This window comes from Syngnathus floridae, chromosome 19 (genome assembly GCF_059516105.1).
Source record: "Syngnathus floridae isolate MCC-2025c chromosome 19, RoL_Sflo_1.0, whole genome shotgun sequence".
In the NCBI taxonomy this organism is placed as follows: domain Eukaryota; kingdom Metazoa; phylum Chordata; class Actinopteri; order Syngnathiformes; family Syngnathidae; genus Syngnathus; species Syngnathus floridae.
This window is the reverse complement of record NC_142431.1, coordinates 5,162,929-5,185,669: the sequence shown is the minus strand read 5'-3', so window position 1 is coordinate 5,185,669 and position 22,741 is coordinate 5,162,929. Positions and strand designations below refer to the sequence as shown.

Below are 22,741 nucleotides of genomic sequence, written 5' to 3'. Positions count from 1 at the left end.
CTGAAAAGCACATTGACAATCCTTCACCATTCCAAATGTTGATTTTTACTTAGGTTTGTTTCTTCTGGTATTATGAGTGCATGAGCAAGATTGGTGTGCATTTAATTTAGGAAAACTGCATGGATAAGCTAAACGATTACTTTTTGTGTTAAAATGTAAGCATTGAATTATCTTATAGTATTTGCATTCAGGTCAATTGTATATTTATTTGTTAAATATTTATTTGTGGCAGAGTATCAAGGGATCAAAATAATACTGCATCCATGTGAAAATGACAAAAAAAAAATCACAAATAGCTAATCGGTTCTTTCGATATGGACTCACATATTCCTGCCATCAAATTGCCCACAGCAGTCAAATTCTTCTTATCTGTAGGATAGGGAAAGCAACAACTGTACAAACATGGTATGTACATAGTGATTTTTTTTTTTGGACTGTTCACTGATATGGCAGTTTTCACAAAATCCCTTTCATTGTGCCATTATCCCGCGGCAATGGTACTCGAAATTTTAAAACTCAGCACAGCAAACAATAAAATGTCAACGTTGAACATTTTACAAGTTGGACTACATACAAGGAACGGAAATAGCTGTCTTCATACAGAACATCAATCTCTACTTGCAGAAAGGCCAACATGCACAAATGCACTGATAATAGTGAATAGTTTAAAGTACAATTATAAAGAATAAAAATAAATGCTATCAGAAATGCTTTTAAACATGGAGCAGAAATAAACATGACACGGGAAAAAAAGTAAAACATGTTAGATAAAAAGATAAGGCATTTTTTATAAGGCACTGTATGTGTAAGTAATTACTGCAGAGAAAAGCAAAATATATACATTCTGCACTTATTGTCTCTTCGGGTGGAATAAATCCCATATCGTGAGGATATGGAAAAATTAAGATTATGCATATTGACATAGCAAGGCAAAGCAATGGCAGACAGTTTAGCAAGATATGATAGTCATGTGCAATGAGGAAATGACTGATCAGAAAAGGGAGGCAAGAGGATGAAATGGTATGATAGGCCAACGTTCATAAACACCAGAGATGTAAAAGATTTTAGACATTTTGTTGGATTCATTTCCAAGACTCAGCATGTCATGCAAACATGAACAAAGCCTCTGATGTATGGACGGACACGTCAGTTACTTTTTCCACATCTGAGGTAATGTGTGTCACAGTTCTGTGAAGCAAAATACAACAACAACATGATTGATTGGTAATTACATGTGGTCATTATTACGATTGAGAATGTTCACTTTTTAAAGCATAAATGGTCTCTGGTATATCAGCAAATGACAATTACGGCATGACATTTTGCAAAAAAGAAACATGGAAATAAATAAAACACGAATCCAACGGACATTTCGTAAACTCATTTGACGTAATCTGACCTTTGCGTCACGAGCCAAATTTTCCAATTCACATCGAAATCCTTTTAGAAGTGCCTGATTTGTCAAAATGCGTCGTGATAAACGAGAACAACAAAGCAGCCATCTTTGTTGTTTACATTCCCACCTTCCCCAAATGCAGAATTAGTCTGGCGAGTGGAATTTTCAAGTCAATGTTTCCAAACTCTCCAAACAGCAGTTTAAAAAAAAAAAAAAGATGTATATATTTGAACGGAAATCCTAATTTTCACATGCAATGATGTTGAATCTGGAAGAATCTACATTTGTGCACCTCTTAGCCACAAGTGGCCTTAAATTAATGATTAGTCAAACACATATTCTCTGTTTATTTTCTTGCCCCATATAGGTCCTTTTATGAGGTCATTCACCTGTTGTTTGGAAAGTTGACCTTGTTACGATCTGGTTAATCAAATTTTTTTTATGATTCACAAACAACATTCATTGTGTTGTTACACTCCAGACAATTCAAATGTTGAGAGTCTGCTTGTTAGGAAATGTTGATGTAATACATGGACCACTAATTCAGTTTACGAATTTAAAAAATTTTAGGAACCCCACTGTTTTTTTATCATAAAATCCTAAATGCACTTTCACGTTACTGCCCAAACACAGATAAAGGGATTTCCCTTTTGTGTGTCATCCGTCATGAACGAGTAAAAAAAAAAGGACGGCAGCCTCCTTTCAGTTTCCCTTCAAGATATAAACACATTTCCATATTTTAAAAGACTTCAAATTTCATTGCATAGTTCCTCATGATTACATTCACGTTCAATTAAAGTACTTCAACCTCTGTTTCCTCACTTTGGCATTTGCAAGACCTGCTATTGAAGGCACTCGTTAGGATCTTTACTAATCGCGCACAAACTGTCTTAGTCAGACCCTTTTTTGCGTCACAGTGCAGCGATTAGAGGATTGACTCCCCAGCTTTGATTTGTGCATCCTCCTGAGGCTTGTCGTGTTCTAACATCTTTTGGTTGACGTCCTTGAGCGCTTCTTCTTTTGCTCTCTTGCTCCTGGCCTCCACCCATGGGATCAGACATAGCATAGCCCCTCCAATGAGCGGGGGGATGCCTGCCAGGTAGAAGGCCAAATCGTAGTTTCCCAATCTATCCCTGAGGAAGCCTACGAGACAAAGAGAAGGGCACAATTTGTGACAGGGGCGATTAATAAAGCAGCTGTATTCAAGTGCCTCAAAATAATCAGTCCCGATTTAGTCCAATATAAATAAAATGCTATCATGGAATGAAAATGAAAAAAGTTTGGTTTTGTACAGAGTAAATTAGTAATGTTTGTCTTATTGAAACAAAATCAAGGTATGTAATGTGCCAAACTGAACACTAGTGGGCGCAAATCAGCTGCCTGTCTGAAATGATATTTATCCATCCAACCATCTATTGATAATAAAACTAAAACTAATGCTTTATTTACATAGTGGATGTTTTAATGCTGAACAAAAATAATTAAAGTGTTATCATACAAAAAGATCTGCAGTCCTGTCCTCCTTTACCTGCGATTGGGGGTCCCACAGTCATGGGCACGGACATGAGACCCAGGAGAAAACCGATGGCTTGGGACACATCCTCAGGTCCGACCAGCTCAAAGGCGATGGGAGCCATGATGCAGATGAAGCAGCCGTCAAACATCCCCATAAGCAGACACACGGCGATCAGCCCTCCGAAGATGTTGCAAAGCGGGATCATCATAGACATCAGGCCGATAACGAAGAAGGAAGTCACCTGGGAGGATGGAGATGTTGGAATTGTCCATCATTCTTTTTTACTGGATGTCTTTTTTCTTTTTCTTCATATTTATTTTTTTAAATGTTTTTTTTTGTAGAGTCATTCGGTCTCAATTCTCACACTTCAAAAACATCAAAAATGATAAATCTATCAGTTATTTCAACTGCCCCCCCATCCTTCCTTTCCAATAGACTATTCCATTTTTTTTACTTCACATGTGAAGACGAGCCAGGAAGATGAAACGGACTTGTTGCCATGGTTATGAAGAAAATGGAAAAAAAAAAGATCCCCTATATGTATATATTAAAGTATCTCTCATTCAAATGCTGCAAAATAAACCACGATGAATTTGTGTGTTGGGGCTGCGAACATACCTGCAGGTAGACTTTGTTGACCCCATGAACGTAGTCAGCAACCCTGCCGAAAATGAGTCGTCCAAAACCAGATGTGATGCCGATGCACATGAGCAAAATTTCTTTATTGGAATCCACCCCAAAGCGCTCCTCCACATGCTTCATCTGTGGAACAGAAACAAATCAAGAACATTTTTTTTCAATATTGATTTTTTTCCACCGTTCGGTGCATCACACATTAATGAAAAAACGGACCATTGCAACATGATCCAAAAAGTGGCACTCAGTTACAATTATTGATTGCCAATACCAACAAACAGAAAAACTAATTAATATTACTGTTAAAGACTTCCAGGTCTGATTCCAGGTTGCACAGACAAACCACAGACAGTATTTCAGTCCCAGCAGGCTGATCCATTACTACTTCAGACAACAAAAGCAAGTGATCGCCATGGAGACAATTCAAGAAGCTAGTGTAGCAATTTTGAAGCTCTTATGTCAAATTACTAGATAATATTTCACTGTTTGAAGTTCTGATGTGGCACCTTTCCTGGGAAACAGAACAATATGTTATTTGACACACGTTTCATCCTTCCTTTATTTTCCCCTGCACTGTCACACCACTGAGGCCCGATGTTTTTTTTGTGACAAGCATAGGCGTGGCGCTGAGGTTGCAGCCTTGCCCCAGTCGGACCCCAGCCTGAGTAGCAGACATTGGAGAAGAGAAAAACACCGACTAGGAACCTTAGGACAGGATGATGGAGGACCAAAACAGCAGCGCTCCCAGGAAGATACGTTCTTTGGTTCCCATATTGTTACAGAACATTTTTCTGAAAGTGCGACAACAGGGTCAAGCAAGCTAACAGTTTCTCTCTCCCTCTCCCAGGATGTATTTTTAAAAATGAAATATGGAAATAAATCCATGATTACATTTTAATAAACATTAAAATTTACTATCCATTGAGAAGAGGGCCTGATTCAAAATAGCAGGCGCTAAATGCTAAATGCTAAACGTGTGGCGATAATAAGCTTACCAGATGAACGTAAGGCACAAAGTAGCCATAAAGTGCCGCCGGGATACCGAAAGCCCATATGCGATATCCCACGGATTTCCAAATGTTGACGTTGAAGATCTGGCTCAGAGGTGGACAACCGCCACGTGCACTACTGGGTTTGCGAGGCAGCAGAGGCTTATAGGTGAAGCCGGCCAACATGAGCACGAACATGAAGATGCAAAGGAAGCGCATGGTGTTCTGCAAGCCCACTTTATTCAGCAGGCCAGATAGCAGGAAGGGAAGGGTGATGGTGAAAACGCTGCTGCCGGCGGTCACAATGCCGTTCACCAAGCCAAGGCGCTTCTTAAAATAGTGGCCCAAGATGACCAGGCTGGGCTGGTAGGCAAAGGAGCAGCCGCAGGAAAACACAATCCCATAGGTGAAGTACATTGGGCCTAAAGACCTGCAAGGGAATGAAAAGATATGACATGGGTTTTTTTTTGCAGGCAATGAAAAATGCTTGAAGGTTAAGATTGGGTTTTTTTAACGTCGCACAAATGGGCACGTTTGTTATCAGCTTGTTTCACATTTTTTGCCACGCAGATAAAAGTTAGGTTTTGCATGTAACCACACCCGTTAATTAATCTGCTGTCTCAACTACACATGCGTTCTGGTACTGAACAGATTCCAGCAGAATTTGACCTCATGTGAACCTGGATTCCTGAAATTATTGACTTTGCACATTCACACCGTTACACAGTTAGGCACGTGTATGAGGTGACAAACGTGTACCGTATTTTCCGGACTATAAGGCGCACCGGACTATAGGGCGCACCTTCAATGAATGGCCCATTTTAAAACTTTGTCCTTATATAAAGGTGCACCGGACTATAAGGCGCACCATTAATGCATCATGTCAGATTTTTAATCCAAATCAAATCATTCTCCATTTCATCTTTTATATTTCAAATTCAGACGCAACAAATTATTTTATAATCACAAAATAATGATCCATAGTCTTTTTGATTCATGATTCATAGTCTTCAGCGGGCCACTTATGATTGATTTTATGACACAATGCTTCGGGCCAGTTTAAATTGAGGAATTTGGTCCATATATAAGGCGCACCGGACTATAAGGCGCACTGTCGGCTTTTGAGAACATTTTAGGTTTTTAGGTGCGCCTTATAGTCCGGAAAATACGGTAGCATATTGTAAACACGTTGAAGCTCCTTCCACAGATTTTTCTCTCTCCAATGTTTGAATCATGAAATACTAAAAATTGGCACCCACGGGTGGTTCCAAAGTTCTGTCTGAGTCAACAAATCTCAAGGTTATATGACCGGGGAAATTTTGCACCTTGCACTTTCAGATACACAAGGCAACGGCAAATCCTCACATCATTTATTATACATGGTTCAACAGTCACTTGATAAGCTGTTTGGTGTTTCATTATTTATTCATGACACTTAACAAGTTAGAAGAATTGCAGGCGGTGGAGAGGCCGCTTTCTGAGGATCAGACATTTCAACATGCTGGTGTAAGTGTTTACTCGTGTCAACATAAGTATGAGATTCCGAGATATGATTAACAACAGAGTGCTACAGACGCTGCTTCTCCTACACGGGGAAATCACGCAACCATATGTTCCTCCTAGAGAGGATCACGTGATTGCACACATGAATTAAATCAATGTTTTTTGCACTGTGCGAACACAATCTATTTCAGGATTTTGGACAGAACTTCCCCCCCCCTAACGGGAAACATCGAAAAGAGAAGTTGACCTAATACCTGCTCGGAACACCTCAACATGGAAGTGTTTTAATATTGAAGATGAAAAATTAAATTAAATTGAATTGAAAATTAAACACTATTAACTCTAACTCTCTTTTGATAAGTGACTATGTTACTAATGCTATGTGACTAATGCTATGTGACTAATGCTATGTGACTAATGCTATGTGACTAATGCTGGACTATATCATCTCAACAGAATTGATGAGTTAGCCGCTAACTCTAACTGTTAGAGGTCAGCAGGTCACCAGATCAGCAAATCACCAATGACAAACACCATGAAAATGTTATATTTCAGTCTTGAAGTTTTCATTTTGCTTACGTGACAAAAGAGCTGGCCAGGAGACCGACCAAGCCGACTGCTGCTCCACCGATGGCAGTAACTCTGCATCCAAGAATATCCGTGAAGACGCTTACGATTGGAGAGCAGAAGAAGATCATCCCCATGGAGAGGGAGCCAACCCACGCTGCAGAACAGAGAAAGAGAAACTTTGGTAAATTTGGTAAAACACATTTTTTCACACGAAGTTTATAAACCATGTTTTGATTGTAAAGCATTCAAATAGCGCGTTTAAAAACATTGAAGGAGATTTGTCAAATTGTCAACGGAGCAAACAGGAAGACACTTTTAACGACAGGAAGTTGTGATAAGGAAAAGACGAAGGCCTGATTCTAAAGTATACAGATGGAACGAAAGATACCATGCAACCAACCTCACAGTATACATTTGGAGTGACTAAGCGTGAAACAAAGCAAACTTATCTATTACCCAAAATAGCATAACCTCAGGTAGAGGAGGTCAAGATAGACAGATGCTCTGTCACAGACCGGACATCCTGGTCTCCATGCGACCAGTTGGAAACTAATAGTTTTTTTTTTTTTTTTTTTAATTTAAGTCCTATACAAAGCTAATAGTTTATTTATTTTTTTAAATTAAAGTCTTGTACAAAGCGCAAGTTTATTTGTAGAACCTTGTACAATATTACTTGAGTAAAAGTCTTGAGTATCTGACATTTTCTGTACTAAGTATCAAAAGAATTTTTTTAAATTTTCACATATTTAATGTTCTTAATTTTTTTTTTTTTTTAAAAAGGGAGTGGTTACAATTTTGTAATATTTTTATTAAATTTATCTACTGTTCTGTTGACGTAAGACTTTAGGAATATAAATTTTACCAGCGAGGATGTCGTAATGTCTGGTCAGACAGATGGTAAATAATTTTCACATTCGCACTCTAATTTTCACTTGCATACAAGAGTGAAATGCTGCACTGGAGGTGTTGTAAAGGGGGGAGCAATCTGTTAACACTAGAATACTTGTTAGTTACATAGATTTTCTAAGAAAACAAATTCCTCAAATATTTCTAGAACTAAAACAGTTATTTGCCATGTGTCTTGGAAGCAAACATCATTAGCACTTAAATCTGTGAACATAAGTACACAAAAAGGAAGGAAGGACTCACTTCTCCTTTTCTATGCTTGGTCAGCACATTTTTTGCATAAAATACTGCTGTCGTGTGCAACAGTGGACTCACGCAAAAATCTTCTGCGTGGACCTGATCATTACTTTATATGAGAATGCCTTTTAATTGACAACAATAATACGGAGAAGGGTAAACAAGTAACGACGTGTTAAAAAAAAAAAAGAAAAAATTCAATGGCCACTGATTTTATGTAATTGTGTACCATACAACAGGAGAGATGTTAAAATGTGTCAGCTAGTGACAGGCAAATACACAAAGAAGTGATATATATAGTATATATATATATATTTATATATATATATGTTTCCCCTGACCTAGCCTCAGAATTGAGTATATATATATATATATATATATACTAATAATATATATATATATATATATATATATATATATATATATATATATATATATATATATATATATATATATATATATATATATATATATTCAATTCTGAGGCTAGGTCAGGGGAAACCTGTGAGAAAAAAAAGGAGTAGCTATAGTAAGAATGTGTTGGCCTGTCTGAAATTTTACTTGAGTAACAGGAGAGCAGTGTGTCAGGTTACTGTGTTATTACTGGATGAAGCAGTTAACACAATCTTATTAGAGACTGGGCTGGATTGAAAGGTGGAATCTATATTCATTTGAAGCTGAAAGTTACAAATTAAAAAAATAATAATTATAATTGGACACATATTTACTACTGTGGTCAAATACATTTAAAAAAAAAAAGCTTAATCGCTAGCTAGCTAACTTCAAGATGGCAGCTTCTATGCTGTTAAAAATAAAGTACCTTTACTGTTTAACTGTACAATTTTTGATAGTTAACAAAGTGTTTTTTGTTTGCCATTGATTTGAATTCATGACTTAAAACACAGATGTCAAAGTCAAGGCCCGGGGGCCAGATCTGGCCCGCCAGATCATTTTATGTGGCCCGCAAAACCAAATTATGAGCGTCAACTCAATGTTTCCAGTTAAAATGCCAAAACTTTAAATTGTCTTTCCTATTAATAATAGTGAGATATTGCGATGATCTTTTGTTAAAGCCACACTTTCAAAGTGAATTAGAAAATTGTTGAACTTTTTTTACTGGATTTTATTATGTGTATGCGATAATATGTCATTATTGTCCCCCTGAGGGAAACCATGACGACGATGTGGCCCGCAACAAAAATGAGTTTGACACCTCTGACTTAAAACAACAGTAGAAACTCCAAACAAAAATTTGACCAAAGTTGTACAAAGTTTTCCCGAGACCATAAATAAAATCGGCCATACTTTCAAATAACCCCGTTAAGAAAGTCTGCAGTATAAAGACGATGAAGAGTCCTGGATATGAAGTTATGTATTTTAAAGGATTAGTTTCCATAGGCGCAGTGTCTTTGTACAAGACATCAAATATAATGGCTGGATATATTTAATAAATGCAGACAAATCCATCAGCTTAAATCTGCACCAACTATGTGCATGACCTACATTTTATTGTGACCATTTTTCCTCACTGCCTTTGTTTGCTTTTGCAGGTTAAAATGAATGGCATAAACATTTCACGTGGAAATATCCTTCTTTAAGCTATGTAATGTAATAAATATCAAATTTCTGGGAAAGACAACAGGAAATTGCTTTTATTGTTTCTTCTGCTTTTACCCTTGGGACAAAAAGGAATTGAAAAGGATTCCCTCCGTCCAAATGACATCCACCATTAACCCTGAGCCTATACTTACCTGACAGACAAGACAGTTGGCCTAAGTCATGGTCTACTGATCAAATTGCTGGATGGATGCCCTTCAGCTCTGAACTCAGTCACCCCACAAAGACTGAACTAAAAACATCAACTGTAAGAAAGTATTGAACATTATCCTTAGAAGATAATCGGAACAAATTCCCAGAGGCTGTTTGGCTTCTGATTTGCCCTTGACAAATATGTAAATAGAAAAAAAAAAAATTGGTTACAATCAGTTCTGAGGAAAACTATTGTATGCTGTTTTTCCTGCAAAGATTCCAAAATAGCCATTCATTGATTTCCTTTAATTTCAGGGTAATATAATACTGGAACGTCATCCAGCTATCTCCAGGAAAGGGACAATGACAAATCAATATTATGCAAAGTCAATGCGGATCTATTACACCTATTAACTTTTGCAAAAACAAAAACAATACAAAACATGCAGATATTTATTCTACTGCTTTTAGTTAAACAAAAAGGATCTCACAATTTTCTTTGTGAATGAATTATCGCGAGCATCTGGCTGCTGAGGTATCTATTAACTAACGTCAATGGAAAAACTAATGGACGGGTATTAATTGGCTCATATGTGAAAGACCTTTTTTTCGACAGCTTGTTTCTGGCATAGAATACATTCATGTGAGCTGTAAACCAACTATTTGTATCGTGAAGACATTACTTCATGGAATTTGACCAAGTCTGTTTCATGTTTCACACAGACACGTTGGAATAAACACAAAGTGAAAAGGGCGAGGTGTTAATAAATCATCTGTAGTAAGATGATGTAGAGATTTCTTTCTTAAAGAATTTAACAAAATATCATTGTGAATTTCACAACAGAATATGCACTTATGTTTTCCAACAGACTTTCATAAAGTGAACTTTTTACCGTGCAGTTCCTTATGGCTTAATAACCAATGTGTTTTATTTAAAGCAGTTGCTCCAAAATCACAAAGAAGCTATCAGGGCCTCACAGAAACATCTGGAATTTAACGGAGCATGTAGATCGGCAACCTTTCTTAGAGTCATTAATAGTGGACTGTTCCATTGAGCGCCATTGGGGGTGGGGCTGGGGGTCAGTAAGAGGACACATTTTCATATGCTTAAAACAAAAGTTACAATATGTATGTTTTTTTTTTGGGCCTCACAAAGCAAGAAGTGAAAACCTACAAGGAGACCTGTGCAAGGAAAAATATTTGAAAAAGCAAATCAAATGCAAGCTCTGTATTTCTTTTGGCTGCGGTGGAAACCAAATGTCCATATGTAAAACGTTAAATGGGAATGCTGTGGCCTGTCTCAGGGGGAACGGGCGGGGGTGGTTAGCTTGTACACGTCTATGATTGGGGGATTACACGAGCATCCCTCTTCCTTAAATACTTGACAAAAAAAAAAAAAAAAAAGAAGTCAATTCAGACCTTCTCATTGTGTTGTAATATAGTTGCTCTGAATTGCATCTGGTTTAAAAACAATACGTCGGTTCTGCGATACATTTGGATTTTTAAATCATGGAAGATGCAGCAGACACTATAATTAAAAAAAAATATATAAAAAGTTATTATATAATGGGCTTACCAATGCTGAAACAATTTAATGATATATAGCCCCAGTTGAGTACGAAAGAATTTCCTTGTGTATGTAAAAAAATTTTTATTAGAAACTAATTCCCCATTTTTTATATATTGACTGCTTTTAGAAGTTACCCTTTTGTATTTTTTTTTAAAAAAAATCATGGTTTAATTGTTCTTAATTTCAGAGGCAGCATTTGGTCATGTCTTTACAGCTTTACTAATACCACCTAATCTTGATATATATCTTAAAATTATTTGGCTCAAACAAATATTAGTAGAAATAATGATTTAGGACTCGTTTATGATTCCTTGTATAAAGAAGAGATAACTTAAAATATGTGGCTCGAACAAATATTAGTAGAAATAGTGATTTAGGAATTGTTTATGATTCCCTGTAAAAAGAAGAGATAAGTTCCTTTGCCTTTCTGGACAGTCAATCAATTAGTTCCCTGAGACCAGGACCTTCAACACCATTTGCTAGAAAGTCCTCACATCTCTTGGGTTGTGACCTTGTGATTTGTGTCATGTGCAGAAGGAAAAATAAATGGCCCTCCTGTAAGCACTGAAGTGGCGGTCTGCCTCCAACATGTTTACCTTCTCTGTGCTTTATCGCTCAACAGCCTTCAGAGAAACACAGTGCAAGCACTTGGTCAATCATTAACCTGATTTGATCCAACTTTTTTTTTTAAAATCTTTAATGGCTGAGCTGACCAGCTGTTAAGTGTCCCATAGAATAGTACATTACATCTTGTGACTGACTACGTTTTTATGCAATATCGTGCTTTTGTCTCCAAGCTCCGCCATGATTGTTTACATCTGCTTGTGTGAGTTGCGCGTATGGACTTAGATGTACAAATATACTGTCTATATACACAAAGTGTATTATTTTCGTTGTAGAATAAAATATTGTGCTGGAATCTTTTTTAGACTCTTTATCTGCGAAATTCAGTTAATAACAATGCTCTTATAATTCCAGATTCAACTGTTTCTACTTGTTGGTACAATCGCCAAGAAGCTCACCAAAGCGTGCAAGACATTGTTCAATCTGGGTATAGAAAATCGTTCCGAAACGTCGCTCCCTTAAAGTGAAACTTATTGGGAGCATTTGACCGGACATTCTTCCCACATTTATTAACCCAGGACAGACTTCAGGAATAAAGTCGATCATTTTTGTCTATTTGCAGTTGTTATTTTTAAAACGCCTGTTCAATTTCAATCAATTATTATAAATAAATTAATAATTAATTATAAATAAAAGTCAATTAATGATAATAACTTTATAAATAAATACTTTTTCTAGTACATTTTAAAAGGTATTTTAGTACCTTGAACATGAATTGGGTTGATATATCAAGCTAGTAGTATAAATCGAGTGCTGAAACTACGAAACTACTGTACTTTGTCGGTCGGCCTAAGTAGGTCAAACTCTAGCCAAGGACTGTACGTCTCTGTTAAGGCAAGTTCCGTCTGTTGGCCGATCAGGTGATCTTCAAAAACATCCTGGCTGCCTCACACACACACAGCATAACAGAAATAGTGATACTGAAATAATATTTTCAACGTCTCAGTGTGCCAATTTCCCAATCAGCAACAAAACACATCAGTTTCAAGTGACTTGTTTACGCTTGCGTTATCGAAGCCAAGGTAAAATACTAAAACAAATACGATTTGACGTGTTTTACTTGTCATGAATCGGGTTACTATTGCTTAAACAGTGCCTGTCAAGCCTCATTTTGGTCCAAAGGTCTTTTGAGTTTCCTGATGTCAGGCACATTTATCAACGGCAGCGCACCAATTTCCACACGGGGGAGAACCAGAGTCCACAACATGAATTCGAAGGCCACTGCCTGATCTATGGGCTGAGCCACTCCGCCCCAGTGTAAACCATTGCTATTGGTTGATTAGGATTTTCAATTTTAGGAACATAAGATCAGCAAAAGTAAGAATGGAGGATTAGCAGCATGAATCCCCCACACATCTCCATCTACTATAAAGCTTTATATAACTAAATATCTACTGTGCTGCTATGTCATGTGTGAAAATGTCCTATTCAAGTCATCCTTAATAATATTCAAATGGTTTGAAGTCAGTTTAACAGTCATGTGTGAGAATGAAAAGCGGATTAAGGGTGTTCAAAGTTTCACTTCAAAGTTTTGGGACTTAGACTAAATTGGCTTAATTATGTTTCCATAGTACAAGTCTAAATTTTTTTAAATATTTTATTTATAAAGTAAGCCCCACAGTATAATTTATAGAGGCGCATGTGGCAACAACATATTGAAGGGTTCCGGCCGAGGAAGCTGCTGTCTTCAGATAACTAGTGGAAAGACAGGTGAGGTCATGTCCGAAGGATATGGTGGGTGGTTCCTATTTCAAAACAGTCTATGTGCAGTTTAATTTTAACCTAGTCATTTTTTTAAACATGAGGACCATAGAAAATGTAATATTGTAGTTACTGTATTTAATATATATTCAGTTCCAGGGTTAAGCTAACTGCTATCATCATAAAACCATTAGCAATTGTATAGGCAACATTTCAAGTAATATTTTAATATTCTTAAAGTGTAATTTTTAATCAACAGATTAATGATTAAAACGATCAGAAATTGCAGTTGTTCCAAGTTATTTTTATGGCTGTCATTTCAGGTATGTCCTCTCAGGGTGGCGGAAATACCAATGTCAGAGGATGAAAAATCCTCCAGTAGGATTTATGATGTTTAGTTCCATATGGGCTCTCAACGGGACCTTCAAGAGAGCAGCCGGGCCTCACTCAACCTTTCACCCTTGGAACTGTCTATATCAAGTGTACCCTCAAACCTCCTTATAAGAGCCAACCTCGCAATTCACAGTTTGTTGTTTAATCAAGATTATCAAATGGATAAGAAATTAACAATTTTTAATTTAATACCATGGTTGCCTGCACGATTATAAATACAGTTTTATCAAAGCAAATATAAAGGCTTTGGATTGTATTTCTAGAAGTTAAGACACGTCACCCAGCTGTTCTTTGCGACTTCATAACATATAATGGCTTTGACTGACTGCCTTGGAGAGTTACATAAGTGAAGCTTTAGTCCAACTTTCCACATTCCCACACCCCCTTTGTCTCAGCTAAACTTGAAGGAAGACACCAATCATTATGACAAGAGAGCTGGTGAACTCTGGCCATTGGGGGAAAGTCACCGCGTGTGCACTTTCCCTGTAGTGTTAAGAAAAATAACAATACCGCCACAACGGTGGCAAAAACTGCACTTGTACAACAAATAATAATGGGAGGAGCCAGTACAGTAGCTAAAATAAATGACGTAACGCTCCTTCTACCGCATTGGTGTCAAACTCAAGGCCCGGGGGGCCAGATACGGCCTGTCACATCATTTTAATTTCAAATCACATTCAAAAATACCAATAAGAGTATCAGCATCGATAAGGAGTATCGGTATTGCCATTGCTAAAATCTTAATGATATGCATCCTTAATTATCAGTGTCAAATATTGGGGAACTTACTGTCAGCCATTCTAAATAACAATATACGTATGTTGATTCTTTGGAAGAAAAATTACTTTGAATTTGATTTCTTTATTCTCTTTATTTTAGTGTTACCTATCCTCTCGGGTGAATTAGCCAGTCTATCAATCATATTAATTTTGTCTAGTTTGAATCAACTACTCAACTATTAAGTCCAACTAGGTCAACATCTAAAACAATGTTTGGTTTGCACAGTAATACAAATTGTGTCCTTTACATAACTGAAATTATTGAGCAATGACACACCTTTATTCAATAAACATATTCAAATACTGAAAGGGCCTGTTCTAATTTCATATCACTTAAATATAATTGGCTCATATCGTAATCACACGCAAATAAAGATATTCACATAATAATGCCTGGAGGTTAAAACAAACACAACCAATAAAATATTTTACAGTACCGAGGAGGATATAAATGCAAATGCATTTCTTTAATGACAACTATTCGATTCGCAGAGGTTTGTGGGTGCGTATTTGAAAGATGTCACGCGTCATCAAGCCCACAAGCCCCCTGGTGCGTCCTCGTCACCATGCAGCATTTATGTCACGCCGTAAAAACCGAAATTACTGCTTCACACCAGGAAACGTCCAGATGTATTACTAGTTAGTCGAAACGTTGCTGCAAGTTAAGTCTTCCTCAAACTCACTAAACAAGCCCAAAGCACGTTGACTCAAGCAATTAATTTAAGACTATGTTAGAAGAATGAAATACGACCACTTATTGCGTGTCATTTGTTTTGATTTTCACGTCGCCGTGGTTGCTCACCTGTCCTGAAGCGGAGGTCTTCATCGTCCTCGGAGCCGAACTCGCGTAGGAGGGAGAGGAAGAGGATACCAAAGGCATTCTGGATTCCGAACACTGAACCATTGCACCACATGGCAGCGAGCATGACCAGCCATCCCCAGCCGCCCTCCGGGTGTACAAATGTGCCCTCCGTGCTTAGCTCAGGGACGCTCACCTGGCGGTCCCCGTTCTCTTGCTTCTCCGGCTCCCCCTCGGCTTGTTTCTCCTTGGCTGCTGCATCACCATCGGTGACGATGGTCCCTTCTGCCATTGTTTGCGTGTCAACTTTTGGACTGACGTTAAATAAAAAGCAAGAGTGATTTCAAAATGTGGCTCCGGGGTATGAAAGATGTCTTGCAGGTGTGGAAGTGGGGGAGCGCAGCATCCGTGGGTGAAGCTGCAGCTGCCGTGGTCAGGATATTTTTTGCATCTATTGAAACTGTCAAGAAGCGGCTGTGCAATATTATAAATATAGAGTACAGCGGGGAGGAGCTTCGGGGCATCCTGCCGCTGATTGGACGAAAACGTCTACGCGTGACGTATGAACAACCCGGAGTGTCGTCGAGTTACAGCCGCATAGTATATACAGTGATCCCTCGCTACTTCGCGTTTCGTTCATCGCGGCTTCACTACATCGCGGATTTTTTTTCCCAAATTAAAAAAACATTTAAAAGTCAAAATAAAACTTCTAAATTGACGAAACATGTGTGTAACCTTTAGGACAAAGTAGTATTGCTCCAAACGTTCGTTTACATTCCTTTAGAAGTCCGTTTTCGCGTGTTACCACGATCATGAATTAGCATCTTTCCGCTAACTCGTTAGCCTGCCCAATACTTCTTGTCGGTGACCGTACTTCGTGGATTTCACTTATCGCGGGTGGTTTTTGGAACCAATTATCCGCGATAAATGAGGGATTACTGTATGCGTTCAGCATTTAGCTGAACTGCTACATTTTGGTTCGATTCCAAATCTGTCTTATTTTACCTAATGGAGTCATTTCCATTTAGCAAATCCATCAAACCTTTGACAAATATTAACTGAATGAAACCTTTGACAAATACTATCAAGTAATTGTAAACAATACAGTACATGGGAAACCCAAATTGCATCAAATAATTTCTTCTGCTCTGTTCTCACCTTGTATTTTTGTGTATCGACTTCCTTGTCAGGTCTACTTCTGGGTCCAAATCCTTTTGTGGCACAAAGCTTTTGTCAGAGTAAAGTGCAATGCTTTATTTAGCCAAGGAACTACATAAGTGTTCCTAGAACCATGAATGCACTTGCTCGAACTTGCAGGAAATAAGGTACAGGAGTAAGTGGTGAGTGAATGGTCACATTGTGCAAGATTGAGTTCCACTGCTTAAAAAAAAAAAAGTGTGTGTGTAAACACAATTGCAAAATTCCACAAAAGAGATGGGATCGTGTTCTGCAAATGACACAATAATTGCCCATCAACCAAATTTACAATATGTAGATTTCCAGGGAGAGGGAATTAAAACATGCATAATTAATTTCTCTCTTCGTTCTAATCTCCTGTAACACCTTCATTTCCTCACTGTTGATAAAGGATTTTTTTAAATATATATTTTTATGTGGCAAATTCTTTGTGATAACTGCAAAATTCATCTCATTAAGAGCCACTGACTGAAACAAGCTTTTGCATTCTTCTGCTTTCCATTTGTTTTGGTGGTGGTGGTGTTAGTTCAATTAGTCTCTTTAGCAGATAAAATGTTATATATACTCTGTCGAGGTGTGGAGCTAAACTTACCCAGACCGAAAATAGCTATTTTTGCTTAAAACCTCTTTACATCATCATTCTTTATTTGTGTTCCTTCTGGTTGAGCCTTCTTTATGTAAAATTGTAGCTCATGATGCCTTCTCTGCTGCCTCCTAGGGGTTGCTGCTTATTATTATTATTATTATTATTATTATTATTATTATTATTATTATTATTATTATTATTTTTAGAATACAGTAGTGTATTCCTAAAAATTATTTGGCCCCAGTATTATTTGGCTTAAGTATGTTATACATTTTTAAAAGTTTGAATTTTGTGAGAATTGAGTTCTAAGACATATTTAAAGGATTTTATTTTGGGTGTGTACTCAAAGATTGTTGTGATTAAGTTACTGTGGGGGCCTAAATATAATTTATATTAAACAACTACTGGTTGAAATCCTGTATTTTATTTTCCAAAATGAGTCAAAAGGCAATTTTAAGCTTAATCGACTTAATAAACGTCCATGAGCCCTTGCTCCTCCTCTTCCTCATTGTGGAGGGTCTTTGGTTTCTCTTCCTCTTGAGTGTGGGGGGCCTCTCGCCCTTCTTCCTGGTTTACGTGAGAAGGCTCTGGATTTTCCTGCCCAGGACGAACATGAACATCATTGACATCTAAAAGCGGGAAAACACATTATATCAAACTGCTCTGTCAAATCTCGTGGAGTAATATAATATCAGAATTTTTATTAATGAATTAAAGTATGCAAAAATGAACAAACCTGTTCTGTTTAACAAAATTTGCGGCTGCTTGAAAACAACGTCCAGTTTTTTCTCTTTAGTTCGACGTAGGTGCTCTTCATATTCTGCTGTTGTTCTTGCACACATTTTAACACACAGAACTTGCTTGCCTTAATACAAATTCTGTTGAGTACAGAGAAAAAAAATGCCTTGACCAAACTTGACTTAAACTAGAAAATGGATGGATACAGTACCCATACAAATGTAGCTTTTATTCATTTACTTAAAACTGATCTGTAATTATGACAAAGCCTTATGACATCATTCACCTAATCATCATTTTGAACTAATTTGTCATTTTTGTCTTAATAGGTGACTCATTACAGAGTGATTGATGTTATTCAATGTCTCCTATTCATTTGTATGTATATAGCACACACGCTTTTAAAATACCTTTGTGGCACGAAATGTGTTTGCAACCGATAAAATTGTTTGTGGTGTAATATATTTTATTTTGTACAAGTCATGTAATTTCATAATCGGACAAAAAAAAAGTTCCAAGTTGATTGAACACTCTCCAGCACTGTCGCAAGACAATCGCATGGGCTGGAAATCAGGTGGATGTTTCCTAATAGTGGAGCCAGTAAAAGATGATGAGGATCAAGTTAAAGAAAACTGTACAGTTCTGCAAATGTGATGACTTGAGTGATGACCCCGTTGTCCGTCTCAGATCTCAACTTTGCACTTTTGCCACTTTGGTAGACACTTCATCCTCTTCCCCACCATCAACCACCTCCCCCTTCCTTTTCCGCAGACCTTTCATCTTCCTCGTCTGAAGCTTGGAAAGATCCTGCTTCTGCATGTGCACCCGGCCAAATTTGGTGCCAAAAACATCGTGGGAAATGTTCTTCTTTTTCTTGGGCTGTCAAGAGTCACAGAGGAAGAAATTAATTTTCGTGGCTTCATACCAAACAGACTTACGAGTTACTCAAAATGATTCAGGCCAAGTAGTAGCTGAACATATCGTGCATGATTTCACAGGCCTTTTAGTATGATTTTTGAAATTTCCTAATTTGCCAATTTTGCTGTGTGTAGCAATTAACAGTAAAAAGTATGCGATCTCTTTGCGATAACCAAACAGACATTAAATTTACCTTTAGAGCCTTGGGCTGCTTGTGCGATAACTTGTACAAGTCATCAGAAGCAAGGTGTGTTCTTCTTAAAACAAAGTCAAACGACGGGCCGATCTCCTCCAGCTCAATGCGTGGTGTCTTGCATCCCGACTTTTTCAACAAAGACCTGTAAAAACAGTCAACTTTTAAAAGGCGGATACGATACAAAACTTGTCACAACACAAACTCCCGCTGAGGCTTAAATATGACCTAAATAAAGATTTGCCCAGAAATGTCGTCACCTGTAACTCCGCATAAATATTTTGTCATCCACAGCAGTGAAGTGCAGAACATGTTCTAAGCCTGCCAATCGCACTGCAGACGCTGAAGGACCCCTGAAGAAGTCTGGAGAAGAAAAGCAGACGACAGCCCCCATAAACAAAACATGCATGATTTTCCAGTAAATCTAATATTGAGCGGCATGAGGCGCATGTACCAATGAGAAGACTCTTAAGACGTTTGTACTCATTATTCATATCAAAAGCCTCGCCGGCAAACACAAGCATTGGTTTGGTCCCCTCGGGACATTTACTCATCTGCAAAAACAAGAAGAAAACAAAAGGTTAAATCCAATGTCCAACATCCATTGTGTTTCAGTCAGAAAACATTTTGTAATCTTAATACAGTCTGTCCTTCCCAAAATAGGATTTTTACAAAACCCACAAGCAAAACCATCATAAACCGAAAACCAGATTTAATGTCGTATTAAATACCTTAATCTCACTAAGGGAGACATACTTCTCGATTCCCAGTTCAATCATATCCAACACGTGGAAATCAAATAAACGGCCTGCAAATAAAAGCAGAGAAGACACGCAAAATAATTTACACGTCATTCTAAATGACAATTTTGTAAAGTATACGTGAGTACAAATATTTCATAACTGTACTCAAGTAGGATTTTCACATTTACAGTCTACAATGAATACAGATCATAAAAAATACATCATATTTTCCATTACGGAGACAGCAGGCAAGTTATCTTGATAACATCCAATACCAAAACAGAATGAATACTAGTCTAGGAACCCAGAAGTGAGAAATGTTTACCAAATACGAGGTTGTTGGGTCGTTTCTTGTTGTGGGAACCAAACAGAAACAGAGAGCAATCCGACTTTTTGGAGAAAAATTCCTAAAAAACAAATAAAAAATAAAAGGTAAATTCCTAGGTGATAAAGTGAAAAACGTTTACAATACATAAGTGAGCTTCGCCTTAACTGACCAGTGACGTTGAGTCCTCAAACGGCCTTGTGATGTTCTTCCTGAAAAGAAAATTCAGATTTTATCCACAGCAGATAAAGTAGGATTCACATATGAAGATAATCAGGTAAAATTTGACCATTTGGCCCCTGTCTGATTGAAGTCAACAAAAATACATATTTTGGGGTTTCTCTTAAAAGATGATACAACCAATTTCCTGTGATATAGGTGCATATATGCATTTTTTCGGTTTCTTTTCCAGCAGTCTGGATGCTCTGTGGCACTTAGACCGCCGCCCTACAGGTCATTCTTGGAACTACAACAAGTCATGTGGTTTAGAAAAGGAGACAAGATTATTGATGGAGCTATGATGAGGTGTCATAAAAAAGACTTACTTTTTGTACAGAACAGCATTGGGCTTTTTAAGGGAATACTGGAAGAGAAAAATAAAAGGGTTTGACTAAATCCATACATTTCAATTACCTTCTTTTGCATAACATTAGAAATATACCATTTTCAAACTAGAAACATTTACAGTGGACATGATGACTGACCATTTTGCTTTGATTATCATTGTCTTTTAAATTGGGTAGCATCAGTTGACTTACGATATCCTTCAGGGCCTGGCTAATATTTTGATTGGCATTCCCCCCTTTCATAATCATGGCACTCTTTTCCTTCTCTGCCAGTTTGGGTGCTCTACTCTCCAGGAAGCGCTTGGAGCGCTTGGTCTTGGGTTTTCTGAGGGACAAAACCACAGTACAGTTAAAAAATTCCATACAGTACTTAAATATTTGCAGAAAATATTTACGTTTACATAGCACCAAGACATTTAAATACATTTTAAGTACATATACATAAATTTGAGTCTATGTATATGTATTTATGTATATATATAAGCATATGTAGTTACAAAGGGTAGAGACAGATAAGCTTAGGCTTCTTTCTACTCCTTTTCGAACAAATATGAGTTTATTATAAAGGGGAAAATTATAATGCAACGTCATTCTTTTATATGTTCTATTGTACTATTGAGTTATTTTTTTGTATTTGACTTTTTTCTTGTATTTGCTTTTTTTAATGTTCGAAATAAACATTCATCATCATCACATTTAAAGGCCACCTCGATTGAAATTTAGATATTCACTACAAGAAACATTCTACAAGTAGATTTTATGAAACGTTATACGTGCAGGTATTTCTTATATCTGAAACAAATAGGGAGCCATTTGCCATTTCTGTAACATTATTACTTTGAAAAAATTAAATATTGAAATATCCGCTAGTGTGACGGCTTTATACATCATTTGTAGAGGACAATTACGTTTCATTGAAGTAACTTCCGTGACACTGTCTGTTGTTATAATACAAATATTACTATAAAACGACTGTTTTGCTATTTACTTTGCCGCTCGGTTTAAACTTTTATTTTACGCGCACAAATACGCACCACTAAACGACACATATTGAATAAAGTTTTACGCTTTATTTCGCGTCGGAAAACTTACATTATACCGTCGGACTGTGCCATTGTTGTGTAGTTTTTTGCGTTCTTGATAAAGCTTCACGTTGTCGACAACCCACGCGTTAGAAATGAGCCGGAAGACAACACGAGTTATTTTGTGGAGACATCGAGGTTGTTAAATGGTGCTTAAATCAAAGTGTCGCCGTCTAGTGGCAACTGTTGGACAATACAGGGATATTCAAATATTTTGGGATTTTCATCAAATGTCAAGGATGCAATGGCAAATACTAAAATTTGAACAGAATAATAACGAGAGAATAATTGTTTTATTCATTGTAATTCCAATCCCAAACAATTTTTTTTTTTTTTTTTTTTTTTTACATAATCTTCCAGGTCGCCCCTGCTTATGTGAGGTGGGACGTCACAAAATGTCCTCGCAAACTTTGAAACAACACATTTCCTTATTACAAAAAATGTGTTTGTGACCCATGTTGCAGGATTATATAAACTCTTTGGTTCTTTCTTGTTCTTTTCTGCAATGCATCATGTATCATGAATGACTGAACACTAAGTTCAAATTCAGGGTACGCTATGTTTGGGGGTCAATTCAACCAACATGTTTATTTTCACAAAACATAGTGATTGTTTTATTAATATGAGAGTTTTGTATAAAAGAATTAAATGAACTCACATGGCCCATAATTGGGTTATTTTTGACCCAACAATTCGATGCATCACCATTAATACAAACAATACAGTTTTCCAAACAAAGAAAAGAGGAAATTAAATACTACTAATACTAATACAACAACTACTACTAATAATAATAATAGAAAGAGATAATAAAGATAATGCTGCATCATACAAGGGGATGAGAGTTTAAATTGAATTACTTAAATTTTTATTTATTTTAAATTAAATAAATTAAAATTGATTAAATGAACCCACATGGCGTTCACTCCCTTTTTGACCCATATTTGGGTTATTTTTGACCCAACAATTCGATGCATCACCATTAATACAAACAGTACAGCAGTTTTCAAAACAAAGGAAAGAGA

At 37.0% G+C, this 22,741-nt stretch overlaps 2 protein-coding genes across 3 annotated transcripts; both read right to left on the bottom strand.

Moving 5' to 3' along the window:
* Window positions 1-186: 186 nt before the first annotated feature.
* Window positions 187-15,847, bottom strand: slc16a10 (solute carrier family 16 member 10). The gene is made up of 6 exons (XM_088361074.1): window positions 15,372-15,847; window positions 6,620-6,764; window positions 4,544-4,967; window positions 3,531-3,674; window positions 2,925-3,153; window positions 187-2,539 (listed from the first exon to the last, which is right to left on the bottom strand). Exons 1-6 carry the CDS (start codon window positions 15,658-15,660, stop codon window positions 2,322-2,324), a joined length of 1,449 nt encoding a protein of 482 aa, XP_088217200.1. The 5' UTR covers window positions 15,661-15,847; the 3' UTR covers window positions 187-2,321.
* Window positions 15,848-17,555: 1,708 nt separating this feature from the next.
* rpf2 (ribosome production factor 2 homolog) lies at window positions 17,556-21,886 on the bottom strand. 2 transcript variants are annotated; one of them, XM_088361075.1, is made up of 11 exons: window positions 21,727-21,886; window positions 20,827-20,959; window positions 20,614-20,651; window positions 20,241-20,280; window positions 20,069-20,150; window positions 19,732-19,808; window positions 19,455-19,554; window positions 19,261-19,363; window positions 19,001-19,145; window positions 17,888-18,768; window positions 17,556-17,780 (listed from the first exon to the last, which is right to left on the bottom strand). In XM_088361075.1, exons 1-10 carry the CDS (start codon window positions 21,747-21,749, stop codon window positions 18,580-18,582), a joined length of 930 nt encoding a protein of 309 aa, XP_088217201.1. In that variant the 5' UTR covers window positions 21,750-21,886; the 3' UTR covers window positions 17,556-17,780; window positions 17,888-18,579. The 2 variants fall into 2 exon arrangements, with proteins under 2 accessions (XP_088217201.1, XP_088217202.1); XM_088361076.1 differs by having other exon boundaries at window positions 17,556-17,748.
* Window positions 21,887-22,741: the final 855 nt, after the last annotated feature.